Source organism: Ischnura elegans, chromosome 1 (genome assembly GCF_921293095.1).
Source record: "Ischnura elegans chromosome 1, ioIscEleg1.1, whole genome shotgun sequence".
NCBI classification, from domain to species: Eukaryota; Metazoa; Arthropoda; class Insecta; order Odonata; family Coenagrionidae; genus Ischnura; species Ischnura elegans.
In genome coordinates this window covers 89,340,290-89,356,559 of record NC_060246.1, presented here as the reverse complement: position 1 = coordinate 89,356,559, position 16,270 = coordinate 89,340,290, and the positions used below count along the sequence as shown (strand labels likewise).

Sequence of the window (16,270 nt, the reverse complement as noted above, 5' to 3'; positions counted from 1 at the left end):
TATAACTCTCATTATAAATCATCTCGCAATCACCTTATATTTTGAAAAATGCGATTGAAAACATGAAATTATATATGAACCATTATAAATTAACATAAATACTTAAATCATAAGAAAACATAAAGAATAAATTCTCCAACTTTACATCTAGTTTTCATTTGCATTCAAAGGAAAAGTTGACCCCGTGATCATCACTTAATCTTGGCATTGTTGCTATGATGCGCGAGGCTGTGTGGTTTAGAACCCCTTGAAGGTCCACTTTAATTTTTCTTTCACTGATGTCCCCTCTGGGTATGAATATTTTTTGCGTCTAGCCCTTTCATAACCACGATAAAGCTGGCGGCCACAGATCTTGGCAGTCTTACGAACAATTTTGCAAAAAAATTTTGTTTAAATTGCAATCAACAATCGGCGAAATAGCTTCTTCTGGCGTCAGTTCATTTTGAGTTGTAGGTATTGTCTTCCATTTCTAAAATAACTGTTTCCCTCGGGTGGGGGTGGTCGAGGTCATTTCCGTGATTATCTTCGCTGCTGCATCATTCCCTTACGATCGCAGTGTAGATGTGGCTAGCAATAGCTTCGCTGCTGATTCTTTCTCAAATCAGTCACGTTTAATGTTCTTATTGTTAAACCTATCACTAGACCTCATCAAGTCATTCTTAGGACTTTCTTTGCTGCTTTACCCAGAAAAAACAGGAATTAAATAACAATAGTGATATAAAATCGCCTTGAAGGAAAGTAAAGCTGATACGTTAAAAAATAATAGTTAGCAACCTGAGCAAGGAGTCTCAAGGAGATTATTATGCATATGAGCTGTGTGTATCCTTCTGTAACCAACATCGACGTTTTTTTTCAAAATGCGGGTGCATTGCGGTAAGATATGGGTTCTCTAAGAATAAGAAACTATTTCCTTGCAGCCGCGCGCTTTCCGAGACAAGCGTCTGACTTGCCAGCGCAATCGTTGAGTCCATATTATAAATCTCATGAATAAGATCGTAATTTGCACATTAAAAAGTCCAAAAATAACACTTGTAAGGAATTTATAATGTTTGAAAGTGTAGAAACCTGTAATGTCGTCTCATCTTTAGCGAAATATCCTCAACTATAACTAAGGCTGAACAAATTTCCGAATCTAATCACCGCGTCGGATGGTTGGACACTCAGGCACATGACTTGATAGGAGAGGTGGGGTGGCAGGATGGTGCAAGATTTCTCTTCTGAGAATTAAAGTTGATAATTTGTTTTGTAATGCGGTGTAAAACCTTATGCATAGCAATGTGAAAAACGTGAATTTTTTCTCTAACCATGTTATCAATGCGTGAAAAATAAAACATTTTAATCGTTTAATAAAAAATAATACAAACTATCAATAGAAAAGATATTTTCACTATTACGGATTCTAATTACATTCATTCTTTTTATGGCATCCTTAAAAATTATTCATTTTAATACAAAATGCAACTGTACACATATGCTTGAGAAATTTTTCTCAAGAGATAGGAAAACATGCTAGAGATAATTTTATGTTAATTTGATGACTCTGACAGATGTCTCTGTTTGTTGCATGTCTTCCTTTTCTAAAGGCCGTTTTACACGGTACATGGAATTGCGCAGTCTGACGTACGTGCAAAGGCGCAATCAAAATTGTGTCGTGTAAAGCGGTGAATGGCTTGAACACATGCGAGACGGAAAAATAGCCCCTGTTCTAATTTCGTTCATACATTCGCGCATTTCCACGCCATTTTAGAAATTAATGCAGCTCTAACCTGCGCAATTCCGTGCCCCGTGTAAAACGGCCTTAAGGCCATCAAGCCGCCCAAACTCAGTAGTTCTCAATCGAGAAATTTTGGGCGTCTGCGTATGTATTTCATCAGAAACATTGAGCAAATGGTTAAGTTAACAGATAGACTTACCCTTAAATTTTCCAGCTAATTGAGCATTACGCATACATTTTTAAAATATTTCATCATTATTATGGAACTAATGTTATTTCGAAGTCATAGAAATATTGGACTTTTCGCGTTTTCCGCTATTTATTTAATCTCTACTTCGAAATTTTGATTACCTTTACCACTCAAAATAGGTTAAGGAATAGAATAGATCTCACAATCAATTATTTCAGGTAAAAAAATTCATTCTAGATAAAATTAATTCCCTTCTATTAACTCAAAAATAGAGTCGAATTCCATTAAGTTCCTTTCCACCCATTCAAGTTTCCGTAATCTTTCCAGTTTCCTAAATAACTTTTTAATAAGTGAAAATTATAATAATTTTCTGATTCTCATTTTATGTCAGTTTATAAAATTGAAAAACAATTAAAGCTTAGTTCAGATACTTACATCTATTTTAATAAAGATCTAATTTTTAATTGATGTTGTTAATGAAATATGCGTTCATATGGATCATCTTTGTGATTAAAAATCAAGTTTTAAAGGCATTACGAAGTTGAAAAAACTCTATTTATACCTCTCATTTCACTATGAAAGAAATCGTTTACTGACCAAATTAATAAAATTTTTCGGGTAACTGCAAAAAAGAAATTATTGAACCTTAAAATGGCCATTACATATTCCGTTTCCTAAATCAATTCGGCTTCGCATTTCTTTTCAATTGCAGTATTACAAGTTGTTCCAATATAATTCTCGGGAAACAATTATTGGGCGTAGAATATTGAGCAAAGCATTGCAATACTCAACTGAAAACAAACAACTGAATCTCGGAGGTGGCTCAAAACAGTGCTTTCATTCGGCTTTAAGGAGTTTTTCCTTGAAGGGGAAAAGAAGCGTAGGCCGTGACAAATTGCACATACAGGTAATGTTAGGGGCCTTGAAGCTGGGTTGGACGAAGTGGAAATGGTAGTCAAAATTCACTCCACAGTCAACTGCCCAAATGTTTATGCAATTTGGTGGTTGAATTTCAACAAATAAAAAAGCGCGTAAGAATTCAATAGCCATGCAACATCCTAGAGAACTTCGGAGAATATGGCGAAGAATTCGTTGCTGGATCTTTTGCGCCTTGTCATAATGCGACGGGTATGATTATTTCCCCGGTATAAGGGATATATTGCTTTTAAAACTCCCGGTTGTATGGGAGCATTACGAGGGAAAAATTTTGGAAGACAAGTAGTTCCTGAACTGGCCACTCTCAGACGCCAACGAGCTTTGCGTTAATTTTTTCCGCCACTGTACCTATAACGAGCGAAGCACAAACTGGTTAATTGAAAGGGTCTGCATCGCCTTCCGTGACCGTGCTAGGGCGCCCCCTTAAGAATAGTTGATAACAATGTAAGCATTGGATGGAAATATCTTTACTCTAAATATAGTTAGTGAAACTTTCACTGGTCCACTCGCAATATTTATGAAGTTTTGGTAGCGAAAAAATATTTCAAGCGGTCTAAAAACAATCTCACCTTCTTGGTACAGCTGAAAAGGTACTTGGTAGTCAAAAACAAGGGAATACGACAAAAATGGTGAATATAATTTTAAAAAGCTTAAGTTATGGTAACTATCCAAATCTATTTCATCTATCTCACCATCTAGATTCTTTCTGTGGTTTGTGCTGTTCTTTACTACAAAGGAATCATGGTGATGCCGTCTGGGCCAAGAAGAGTCATGCCGAACGTTACCTTTTACGGTTACATGGTGATCAACTTTGTCGTCGTCATTGACCTATTCATGAGGCAAATAATTTCAGGCCATGTGGTGAGTACAGTGCATTAAAGACACACCAGTCTCAGGAAAGCTTAAACTATTATAAATCATTCTTTTAATTTTCACTATCAGTTTCCCTGCCGCACAGTCAAGATTAGTGTTTTTGATGTTTAATAAATGAGGGCTAAAAAGTGCTTTTGACCTTTTTTTAAAAGCACAATTTATAGATAAAAAAAAATTATAATGCATTTAAAACAATGAACTGACTGGATTTCTTTCACTTGCAATTCGGATTAATGTTACAAGCAAGATTACGGAGGAATTACCGGGTGAAGATAAGTATTTCCGTTCACATGTTCGTATTTAGCATTATTACATATCCCTACAAAATTGTCAAATGCCATGCATTTTTTAACCTCTGATTTCTATCGTTAGATAACCATTTTGCTAAATGAATTATATCCTTCAAATACAAACCATGATCCTATTGATTAATGTTTTCATCGAAAAAATAACCTTTTTCATATCTTTCTGCTACTGAAAGTGGATGCTTGGAATAGAATCATTATTATTCCAAAAAGAAAAGATCTTATTCTATGAGGGTAAAGAAGCACAGTTACTCTTTGTTATTAATTATAAAACAAACCCAACAGCTTAGAAACTACCAACTAGTGATAAAACTTTTATTATCGGCGAGAATCTGAATGACGATAAATATGATGACAGAGCTCGAAGTGTCTGCGCAGTAAACAAAGCAAGCTGAGGACAGCATTGCAACCCCAACATTGATATTATAATAAAATATTGATTAAGTTAAAAATTGAACACTTATAAATGTTACTACATCTCTTCTGGTTCATGAGGATTAAATTCATTGGAAATTAAATGTTAAATCGAAATAAAAGGTAATGCCAGAATCAGTCAATTATATTTTTTCACACTTCAAGGTCGTAGAGGGAGGTATGGATATCACATGATTATTTCTTCTTTGTATTTTTTCTTACATATATTTTCTTCAAACAGGAACCAAACATCGCCCTTTTTCACATTTGATCCGAGATTTATTACAAAAAACAGAAGAAACAAATTAACACTCATGCATGACAATAAAATGAAACCTAATTTTTGAACTAGTCCAAATAATGAATCTTCCTCACAAATCTGAAATCAAAACACAACATCTGATTAAAATAAAAGAAAATTAGGATTCGGAAAGATGGCACTGAGCCGCCAATCAAGGCTATAAAATTTATTTGCATTACTGACAAGCCATCATTGATTGAAGCAGGAAATTTTGCTTTCATGGCCAATAAATACAAAAAAGTAATGATTGTCGATTTTATTTTTGTGCAAAATAATTTCCAACACCGATGAAAAATCATTTCTAAACCTTACAGGTGAGGCTCCTGGGTGTACTGGGAGCTGTACTGTTCGCAGTAGCTGGGATGCTCAGTATAGAAACATGGAGCAAGAAATAATACGACGAAAACAACACTGAATTTAAATTCTGCGGAAATGTGTTGCTGTCCGTGGGAACAATAGCCATCATAAACGCAGTACTACTGTGCGTGGACACCATCTACAGTTATCGCGTGTGGGTGAAAGCATTATGCCGGTGATTTTTTTACACCATATGTAGACACTAGAAGCATTTAAAAGTTCCCTTCATGATATGTTTCAAATGAATTACGAAAATGGAAAGAGAGCCAACCATGTGTCGATAGACAATGTTTCATTATCCTTAAAATATTGAAGCATACGACCCATTCTCCAAGATATTTGGTAAGTAATATTGTCCAACACAAGGTAGCAAGCTTGGGGGAATATCAAGCATGAGAGCTAACGTTTTATTAAATAAGACGAATAAATATTGCAAGCGTCATGTGTTTCCCTGACGAAAAACTGCCTTGATATATTCATGTTTTGAAACGTTAATAAGGTCAAAAATATAAGGCCTCAGCACATACTTTGGATTTCACTCATTTCCTATGTCAGATACTGGGGGATTTTAAATACATTAAATATGCATTAATGCTAATGCAATATTAAGTTATAGCTTTCAAACTTCGTGAACATATTACAAGAAAAAAAACTCGGGTGCGTAAATATCAAAAGCTTAATTTGAGAGTTGTATGTTGAAAGCATACACTGATCATATGTAACATGAATACAAGGCACAGACTCTCACTTTTCGGAATTTCGTTTTTTTACCATACGGTCAATACCTAAGGACATGACTGTCAAAATTATCATATCGTCAAGGATACCTAAGGATTTGACTTTCAAAATGGCTTTAAAAGGAACAATTGTGCGTTATTCAGATAACTGATATCACGCTCTGAAGTAATAAATAGAATTCTTCACCCCCGTAAGAAAAGGAGCAAAGCATTAACACCTAGAACTTTAAACGGAAATTTGCTCATGCTATGGGTATTACAAACTGGAGGATGGAAAATAAAAATAATTAGTTGTAGTAAGAGACCAAGGAAAATCTATGCTGACGAGTGCTAAATTGCGGGTTAGCATTACTGAGGACATCGCTTGGTTCCTCGTAGCCGGTTACTTAAGCTATCAGTTGATTGTAGCCAAAGGTAAACCACTTACGGTACTTTTTCTGGCAACACTGTTTATACCCAAAGTACCATATCAAAGACAGTTAACTATTTTTAAAATTAATACTGAAAAATTGAAAAACACGCATTCAAATTTTCCGCGATGTTTTCCGTCAGCGAAGTGAATTTTGGGTGGTTTTGATGTACGCTTTTGTAACAGTGTTATAATATATTATGTAAATTGTGTCTGAAATCAGACGGCATTCAAGGATAAAATAAATAAATATTACGAAAACTTTGGTCTTGTGAATACATTAAGAAATTAGCTACCCAAACGTTGCTCTATTACATTTAAAATACGGTCTTGAGAGTAAAGAAGTAAAAGGAAATCGGCCGCAGCCATGTTGGAGGCAGAAAAGGAAGTGGCTCCCTCGTAAGGCACATAGTCAACTTCCTTCCTGCCGAGTCATCGGCCCGGCCGTCAAGAAGGAAAGTATTACTCCAGAGGGATATACTCAAAAGAACACAAGCATTATTAAATGTGAAAAGTTTACTCCACAGCAATATGGTGGAAACGGGATCACTAAAGCGACCTGAACGACGAACGTCTCACGAGTTGGTTCGCCTACCAAGGTAAGATGAACCAAAGATCTTAAGTCATTGCAAGCAGTAGTGTGCCAGCGCGAAAAAAAATAAAAACGGTAAGCTGCAGAAAGTGTTAAGGGATAAGGAAGAGAGTGACTGCGTAGTAGATTTTCAAATAATAATAAAATCTACTGAACGGTGACAACATCCGGTGATTTAGTCAAAGTTCCATAGTTTTCCTTTCTTTCTTGAGAAAGTAACAATTTTCCGTCTAAATATAGCACTTTTATCTTTATGGTAGTATTTACAGCCATTTTGAATACTTGCATCGCCTTTACTTGTCCACTTGAACGTTGCGTTTTATTTAGGAACTGTCGGCGAATGAATTTCAGATCGCATTACTTCCCTATTTCACTGTCTAATTGCATGTCCATCGTTAATTATTCTTGCTAAAACTTGCGTGAATTTTCTAAAATTCAGTTTCTCCTTTCCATTGCAATAACTGGTTAAGCAAGCATCTTCGATAAATCAGATGAAACTAAAAAGAAGTCGGCAGTTAAATAATAGTCATTCTCAACTAACGAAGAAACTTAGGAGAAAGTACACTTCTTGGTTGATTTTGTTTTATATAAGGTGGGAAACAATACCTTTTGCAGTAAATAACGTCTCATCAAAGAACAATTAAATTTCAACAGCAGCGTATTTCTTTTAAAACAAAAACCTTTCTCTTAAAACAAAAACTGTGGATTTCCCTTCAAATCTTCATGCATTGCACTGTTATGTGGCATTCCAACGTTACGCACGAGACATTTTTACACGTTTTCATAACTGCCAATATTTTCTTATAGCTACTACGAGATGAATATGGATCACTTAATGAACCAGAGATTACTGCTCTTGTGCTCTTAACCGACAATCGTTTCTCTCCGACTTTTTCGAGTAAATATTCTGTTAAAAGCAATCATGTATCGGGTGTCATTGAGGAGTCAAAGCAATTGAGGGCCAGCGAAAGGTGACAAAATCAAGATGAAGAATTCTCTTCGTAATGTATGCTCGATAGAGATCATTCTCGCGTGCGAGTGTAATATTATCCTATTTTAATCAAGCAAAGCATAAGTATCGAGTTTAAAAAAAGATTACGTAAATCAATAGTGAACGTGAACTATTCCGGAAAAATGCAAACCTAATCATGAATAACTACGCTAAACTAATGCGTATCACATAATTACGGACAAGATAAATCATTTTTTTAAACCATTTTCCTCCGACACATTGCATATACTGTACGTCAAACGGTTAGCCACAATTTATATGATGATGATAGATATGCCACACTTCAATGATGATAGTTCATTCCATAGGTCGGTCCGTAATGTTTAACCTACCGCGAGAAGACCTAAAGTTAGCAACATAAAAAGAATGTTTAACCATATAAAAAGCAATCATCTGGTGGTACAAATAAAAAGTATGCTTGACTCCAGTCATCAGGTATGTTACTGAAAAAATGCATAAAATTGAAATAAGATGAGTAAATTAAATTCCCACGCGCGAAATAAGTGCCTCACTAAATTCCTCGAAAAATTGGACTCCTCATTGCCAACGAAATACTCCTTGATGACACCCAAGACATGCTTTCCATTAACAGAGTATTCACCCGCAAAATTTTGGAGAGAAACGGTTATGGCGTAAGAGCAATGATCTCTGGTTCATTATATGATCAGCATTCATCTCGCAATAACTGTGATAAAATATTTAAAGAATGTAACTTAAATTAAGAATTCTTATCTATACGCGAATCCATCACTGACTGAGCCCAAGGAAAGATGACACTCAACGATAATTGTCTTGAAAATCAATCCTCTTTAAAAGTATATGAATCACAATTTATGATGATATGTAGGGTCAAAATGTAATATTTATAAAGAAAAAAATACCATTTTGCGAGTCCCGAGAACAGTAGCGGCTAAATGCGAGCGAAAAAGAATATAATTTATTACAATTGACAATGAAAAAGACCCCATTTCAGCTTAATTCTTGCCATTCTGTCAACATATTACTCTACAGAAAAATGTTAGCAATCTAAAAAATATTTCGTAAATGTTGTGCTTACTATAATTGGCAATAATCACAAATTTTATTTATAATTTATCAATAACAACAGTGAAAGCTCACTATCAAGCGTAAGAGTTCTACGCACATCCAATCTTCAGAATGCGGTCACAGCTGCCAACATCAAGGATCCATCGTTCAAAAACGACACGCTGTGGAAGTGCTCCTTTTACATTAAGGTGACACAGTGGGTAAGAATGAGTTAACTATTAGTAAGTCACTAAATGTGAATTTTACAGGAGACGAAAGAAAGAGGTTTTCCAACATTGTGAAGCTCGTATTAAGTGTAAACATTTCTTCAATTGTAGCAACTGATATATTTAACCAGTTTACTTGAAATATAATTTTTTTAAACTTACGTTATTTTAAATAAATCACAAGCATTCAACACAGATTACCGTAGGTAATCACATTAAATATCCTTTGATTTCTTATTACTTATGTAGTTATTTTTAAACTGCCATGTCCACGTGAGGTGATAATGATTATACAGTTAGCCTTCAAATAGCGAACATCTCCCATAGGAGAATAGCTATTTAGGATCTGGTATCAGAATTTTGAACTTATCACAAACACCTCTAAATAGCTGACATTCAATAACGGGCATGGACATCAGAAAATGTATATTTTTCCCAAAAGATCCAAAGTCTAAGCGCTAATTTAGCACTTGTGTCTCAATTTCAGGCAATATCCATCACTTGTGCAGCGCTTTACTCTAAAGGCAATGAGTTGCAGCGGTTCTCTTATGTGAATAAATCACTACCGTACGTTGTGTTCTTCGCCTATATACTCATCAATACCGTCATAATCTTCAGTTTCATAATCAAGGAGAAGATGCCAGAGCTGCTGGTGAGTATAATAATGTCCCTGCTTTACTGTAACTCATTCATTTAAATACCTTCATACTCTCGAGGTGTCATCGCGTCTACCTTTTTTCAAGCTAATGACTTTTAGCTATCGATTAAAGGCCGCAAAAAGGAGGGCAATTCGCCGCCTAGCAATCTTGAGAATATGAAAGTAAGTTGCAAGAAAAAAAGAGGTCCTTCAAAAGGCTGCAGCAATTAGGGCTTAGTTTCACGCCAGTAGTAGCCACGCTTAGTTTCGGAGACACTGTATTTCATATACCCCCTTAAATGAACCCAGCCAGAAAAATTTACCTGGCAACTAACTTTTTCTTGTACATAAAGGGTTTCTGCTAGGATTTCAGACGGATCATCTGTCCCAGGTGCCAACTATTTTGTACCATTGCCTCTCCAACATATCTTTCAATTTCTATAAAAGAAACACTTAGTTTCCATGATACGAAAAGGATCAAGAATTCAAAATAAACCTCAACCCCTCAAACGGTAAAAATTGGAAAGAACCACACAGAGCTACTGAAATCTATGCATAGGAATAAAGGTGCCCAGTACACCAAAATCCAAAGTGTGTTGAGAAAACAGCACGTGTTCACTTAAAAATAGCCTCCAAGCATGGCGATATTTATGAATGCACGTAAAATATTTTCGCATTTCCACTAACTTTAGGTTCTACTGAATTTTACATGACCTATTACGGGACCCCTTTACCTTGGGCTACAACCTTGTCGCGGTGGAAAGGCTTGCGCGTTCCTATGACCCCTAGAGCTGCACTGGCGGGATTAATTCCAAATTATTCCCGGTAGGGCGACCCATGCCGATAGTCGAAGGGTAGGAGGCCACGTGATAGAGTCACGTAAAAAACACTGTTGAAATGGAAGTGGGAAACCCTACCAACTATCTCTTCCCTGAAAACACGGAGTGCAAACAAATGAGCCTCGGAATCTCATCGAACGGGGCCCATCCGCAAAGGGGGGGTGTCGTTCACGGCAGCGAGGTCGGCAAGGTCCTCGGGGTCGTCAACATGCGAAATCCTTGCATAGATTTATCATCAACAGCATCAATGATGGAAGAAGGAAAGAAGACCAAGAAGATGGAGAAGAAGAAGTCGGCTATAAATGTAGGGTCGTGGAATGTGAGGACAATGATGAGAACGGGGAAGCTAGAAAATATCAAAAGGAAATGGATAAAGGAAGTATAGATATCTAAGGGTTATGCGAAGTGACGCGGAAAGATGGTGGGGACTATTATAATGACGGGTATAGGGTTATATAGAGTGGTGGGGAGGAAATCCAGCGAGGAGTAGCTTTAGTATTAAACGGGAAGATGGGTAAGTGTGTGGCAGGAATAGACCAGGTAAGCGATAGGATTCTGGTGGTAGAAATTGAGGCGCGACCCACCAACTCCGTGGTGGTTCAAGTTTACATGCCCACCAGTAATCATAGGGAGGAAGAAGTAGATGAGGTGTATGAACAGCTCGAGGAAATAACTAGAAAAACCCCAGGTCAGAAAAATCTAGTAGTGATAGGAGACTGGAACACCTCAGTCGGGGAGGGGAGGGATGGACACGAAATAGAATATTTTGGACTAGGAATGCGGTACGACAGATGAGAGAAAGCCGCAGAATTTTGCAGGAGAAACAGATTCTTCATCCTAAACACGTGATTCAATCATCATAAAGGGCGAAGGCACGCATGGAAAAGTCCAGAAGATGTGGGGAGATATCAAATAGACTACATTATGGTAAGACAGAGATTTAGGAGTGTGAAAAATTCGCGCAGCTTCCCTGCAGCGGATGCGGATTCAGACCACAACCTAGTACTTATGAAATGCAACGTCAGATTCAAAACACTTATGAAAGTTAGGAAGGCGAATAAATGGAACGTATAAGCCCTGAAGGAGAGTATGAGGAGAGAATATTAGAAATAGAGGAGAAAGAAGCCTTGGGTTACGGAGGCAATGGTAAAAGAAATAGAGGAGAGAAGGAAGTGGAAGAACGTGGACCCATAGAAGGGCAAAAGAATGTATAGGAAACTTAATAATCGATTACTACGCGAAACTAAGAGGGCAAGGGAGGGTTGGTGAAAAAGACAATGTGCGGAAATACAAAAGTTCCAGAAGAATGGAGAAGTAGCCGTATGTACGCCAAAGTTAAGTAGCTATCGGGCGGCAAAAGAGGACAAGCCATGTCTAAAATTAAGGCTAAAGATGGGAGGATGCTAACCGAGCGAGAAGAGGTACAGAGTAGTAGATAGACGAGCGGTGCGAGGAGTATGGGATGAGGATTAATCACAAGAAGACTAATGTAATGCGGTTTTTTAAAGTATCGAGAGCGAGGAAGGTGAGACTCAAGATAAAAGTAGTTGGGGAAAAACTTGAGCAAGTAGAGCTATTCGACTATTTAGGCAGCACATTAGAGGAAAACGGATACGGTAGTAAGGACATCGGGAAGCGAATTGCATTAGCCAAGGAGTCGTTCATGAACAGGAAGGAGCTTCTGAGAGGATCGCTATGTAAGAGTTTAAAGAAAATGTTAGTGAAGAGTTTGATCTGGAGTGTAGCTCTTTACGGGGCGGAAACGTGGGCACAATGGAAGGAGGACGAGAGAATACTGGAGGCATTCGAGATGTGAGTATGGAGAAGAATGGAGAAGGTGAAATGGACGGAGAGGAGGAGGAACTACGAAGCGCTGGACATGGTGGGTGTAGGATTAGGCCTTATAGCGAATTGAAGAAGGCAATGCTGGAAGGAAAGGGAGGCTCCCAGATTACTTCTTCAGTACTCCATGGAAAACTACCTTAATCTGTTGAATACTATAATAATAATTACGGAACCATATTAGGTACATACTATTTTCGACATAGATCCCAGTTAAATTTTATGGTTGAGTTCCTTCGAATTTTAACTTACCCCTCAAAGTAAATAAATACATGCGCATCGAGATGGCAACGCTGTAGCCAAAAAGTGAGACAACATTGAAATTCCTTACATCTTGAATATTATTATGAAAAATGGAAAACGTTAACTAAAATAAATAATTAACAGATTTCAATAAATCGCTTTGCCTTTCCTTCTTATAGAGTTCTACATAAAGTGGAAATAAAAATTTCAATCAAGTGAACACCAAGAAAATAAATCCGCTCGCCGACTTCCAATGCGTTGATAGCTCGGAGTGGTAAAGATTTTCACTGCGATCCAACTGCAGCCCATTACAAAGCATCGCTTCCATTGGCCAGCCAATCGAGAACTTTCGCCAACCAATTGAGATCTTTCTTAATCGTTTTCCGATCATCTCTACGACTTGTCCATTCTCCTTCATAACCTATTCTGCATCTCTATCCTCAGGATCCACGTTTCTGCCTCATGTATACAATTTATTGTAATACGTGGTTATAACGTCTGAAGTTTGATAACGGTTTTTTTTCTTGTTCACCTACCCACTCATATACGCGAGAAGAAATCAAATCAACGAATACCGTACTTCTTTTAACACGATGAAGGATACATAATAAAATAACTGATGATAGGCAAATGATGAATAGGGGAATCCTGTGATTTCGAATTTTTCCATTTCGATGCGCAGTTGCCGAAAATCGCTCTTTTTCTAACATGCTAATTTTCAGAGGCCTTCTCGGCTACAGACATCTTACATCCATAATATGAAATTCATAGCATTGAAGACGAAAATTCATGCAATATTTCTTCTTCTTTCAGATAAGGATGTTCGGATTTCTTGGAGGGGTTCTTTTCGCCGTGACTGGAGGACTGAATCTTTCAATTTGGCTTTTTCACAAGGCGTTCGATGAGGAGCACCTGTCAGATCTAGAGGAAATCGGCATTAGCGATCCTCACATCTCAATGAACTGCCTCCTCGCCGAAGTAATCCTTGACTTCACCGCCGCAGCCCTCTACTGCATTGACGTCACCACCAGCTACTGTTAATCCCTCAATGGCATTTTCATATGAGGAGCGCCAATGAAGTGAAAGGTTTACTCCGCTGTCTCACGGAGGAAACTTGAAAGGACATTTTTTTTAGTTTTGAAGCTAGCCAAACTGCAGCAACACCTAGCGATATTCGAAGAATCAGATAAGTGTGGAACAAACTGTGACAAATAAATGATTACTCATTGGCTATCCACCACCCGGTTACAAAGAAACACATTCAAATTTTTCTGGAGGTAATATCGAGAGTAAGTCACAAACGAAATCATGTACAATGCTATTGTTTACATAGCTGAAGGGCGTGAAAAATAACTCGTGATAAGCAGGATTCTACGAAGACGCAGATACTAATTCTTAGAAGTTAGTTTCTGCGTTTTACCGGCTTTGATTATCGGTTACTATAGGCTTTTATGGAAGTAGTATCTTTAATCCCCCTTGAGATGCCTTTGTCTTATAACCCGATTTTATTCTTTACACCGAAGTAAGTCCCAAGGCTCTTTACCTGGCTCATAGATAGTGTTCTCATCCTTCCCTCACCCACTTATCCATCATCTTTCCCTCATAACAGAATTAATTTTACCCGGCCACTGAATACCTCCTCTACACAACTGCAGCTGAGTACAAAACATCTTTGCCATTGGTTATTATTTCGCTAACCAATCGAGAAATTTCTCAATCGTTTTCCGATCGTTTCCAAGACCATTCTCTTTTATATGCACATATTGGGCGCATAAAACCTAATCTGGTTCTCTTTCCTCAGAAGCCGACTTTTTGACTCATGTAAGCGATACTTTAGTTGCAATAATTGGATGTAATGTCTGAAGTTTGATTAGGGTCTTTTTCTCTTAGCTAGCCACCCACTAATGTACGCGAGGAAGACATTGCATCAATTTATACTTAACTTCTTTCACATGAAGAGGGATGAATCTTAAAATAACAGTTTATAGATAGACAAATGATACAACGAATGATCTCAGAGTAACGATTTAAGAAAATTCTTCGCCAGTAGCATTCACGTCGATGCGTTCGACGGAGTATAGACGTATGCTTAACACGTCGACAATGGAGGGACGGGCAAACTGAAAAACATAATAATAAGCTGCGCCGAGGTGTCAGGGCCAAAGTCATACGTTTGCCTACACAAATATCAAGACTTTGGCAAGTAAACAAGAACATTACGTTTAAATGACTAGAGAGAGGTTCTTCCGCAGTGACGAGTGGATGGCCAACAGAGCTCGCTGAGAAACGGAATCAATCTCAGATGACATTTATTCATAATATTCTAACAGTGAGATAATCAATGACTAATATTCGCCGTCAAGTAGGTCTTTAAGTAAACTAGGCGCAAGGAAAACTGCACACAGTAGTGCCAGATAATTTCTTTTTATTGTATCCACTATGTGAAATGCATTCATTCATTGTATATCTGATGCAAATAACTAAAATTAAACAGAGGTTAAAAAGTGATAATAACATTTAAATGTCTCAAGCTTTGTAGTGCCAGTCTATCTACTTCATTCCAATCTAATAAATAATCGTACTTCATTCATATCCATTAAATAATCCAATTTATCATCAACAACCCCTCCACGACAAAAAAGGTGCCACGCCAAAACAAAATGAAATAAAATTAAATGAAAGCAAAGAAACGAAGTTTCGATGAACAATCAAAGCAATGAAGCAAAATTCCGAAAATTAAAATAGAATCACAGCACAAAAAATAGTTGTGAAAAAATAATTACACGCAACAATATCGACCCTAAAGCAAGAAATGAGAGACATCTAGACCCCCTGAAACAAAGCCTCTCCGTTACATGAAAATTTCGCTCAAAGTCGCACGCAGGAAAATGGTCCTGCATGTTTGGAGAAGCTTCTTACACCAAAATTATGTAATTGACATAAGGTTTTCAAGGTGAGTAAGTTGGTTGAAACAGTCTCTGGCTTCCAACTTGGTTTGAGTAGGCCCGAAATTCCGACGTTTCGAGCTGAATCTGCTAGTTCGGCACGAATCTCTTTCACAGTTACAAGCCAGAGTGTGTTGCAACTAACAAAATTATCTCATGTCTGATCAAAATATCTGTTTCATTATGAAAATAATACGAGAGTAAGTTAAGTACTTATATACTTAACCACACGTAAAAAATTAACCCGCCCTTCACATTTCAACGTAAGTGAATGCACCACTATCAGGCGTAAGAATTGATCTTACATTTAAACGCGTTGCGCAAATAAATGTTTTTGCAAGGGAATCTCGAATACACCTATTTTACTTCATGTTGAGCAAAGACAGACCGAAAATGGTGACAAAAGCGTATTTTTTTATAAATACATACCATGAAATTAAGGTAGACTTGCAATACTGTGCTCACATCCACCGTGAAAAAGGTCGAAGTTATATGTTTGGCCTTAGTTAACACGTGAGAATAGCTACTGCAAGCTAATAGGGCTACCTTCTAAAAGGATGGTGGCCCATTGCATTTATCAAGGTTACTACCCCAATGGGCTCATTCGCCACTTCTGTTTTATGGTCGATTGCGATAGTTTGAAAATAAACTCACTCGGTAGGGTGGTCCTT

At 37.3% G+C, this 16,270-nt stretch overlaps 1 protein-coding gene across 1 annotated transcript; it reads left to right on the top strand.

Annotated features, from left to right (window-relative positions):
* The first annotated feature begins 6,658 nt into the window (after positions 1-6,658).
* On the top strand, positions 6,659-15,244 carry LOC124165597. The gene is made up of 4 exons (XM_046543061.1): positions 6,659-6,835; positions 8,949-9,087; positions 9,581-9,745; positions 13,468-15,244. Exons 1-4 carry the CDS (start codon positions 6,768-6,770, stop codon positions 13,693-13,695), a joined length of 600 nt encoding a protein of 199 aa, XP_046399017.1. The 5' UTR covers positions 6,659-6,767; the 3' UTR covers positions 13,696-15,244.
* Positions 15,245-16,270: the final 1,026 nt, after the last annotated feature.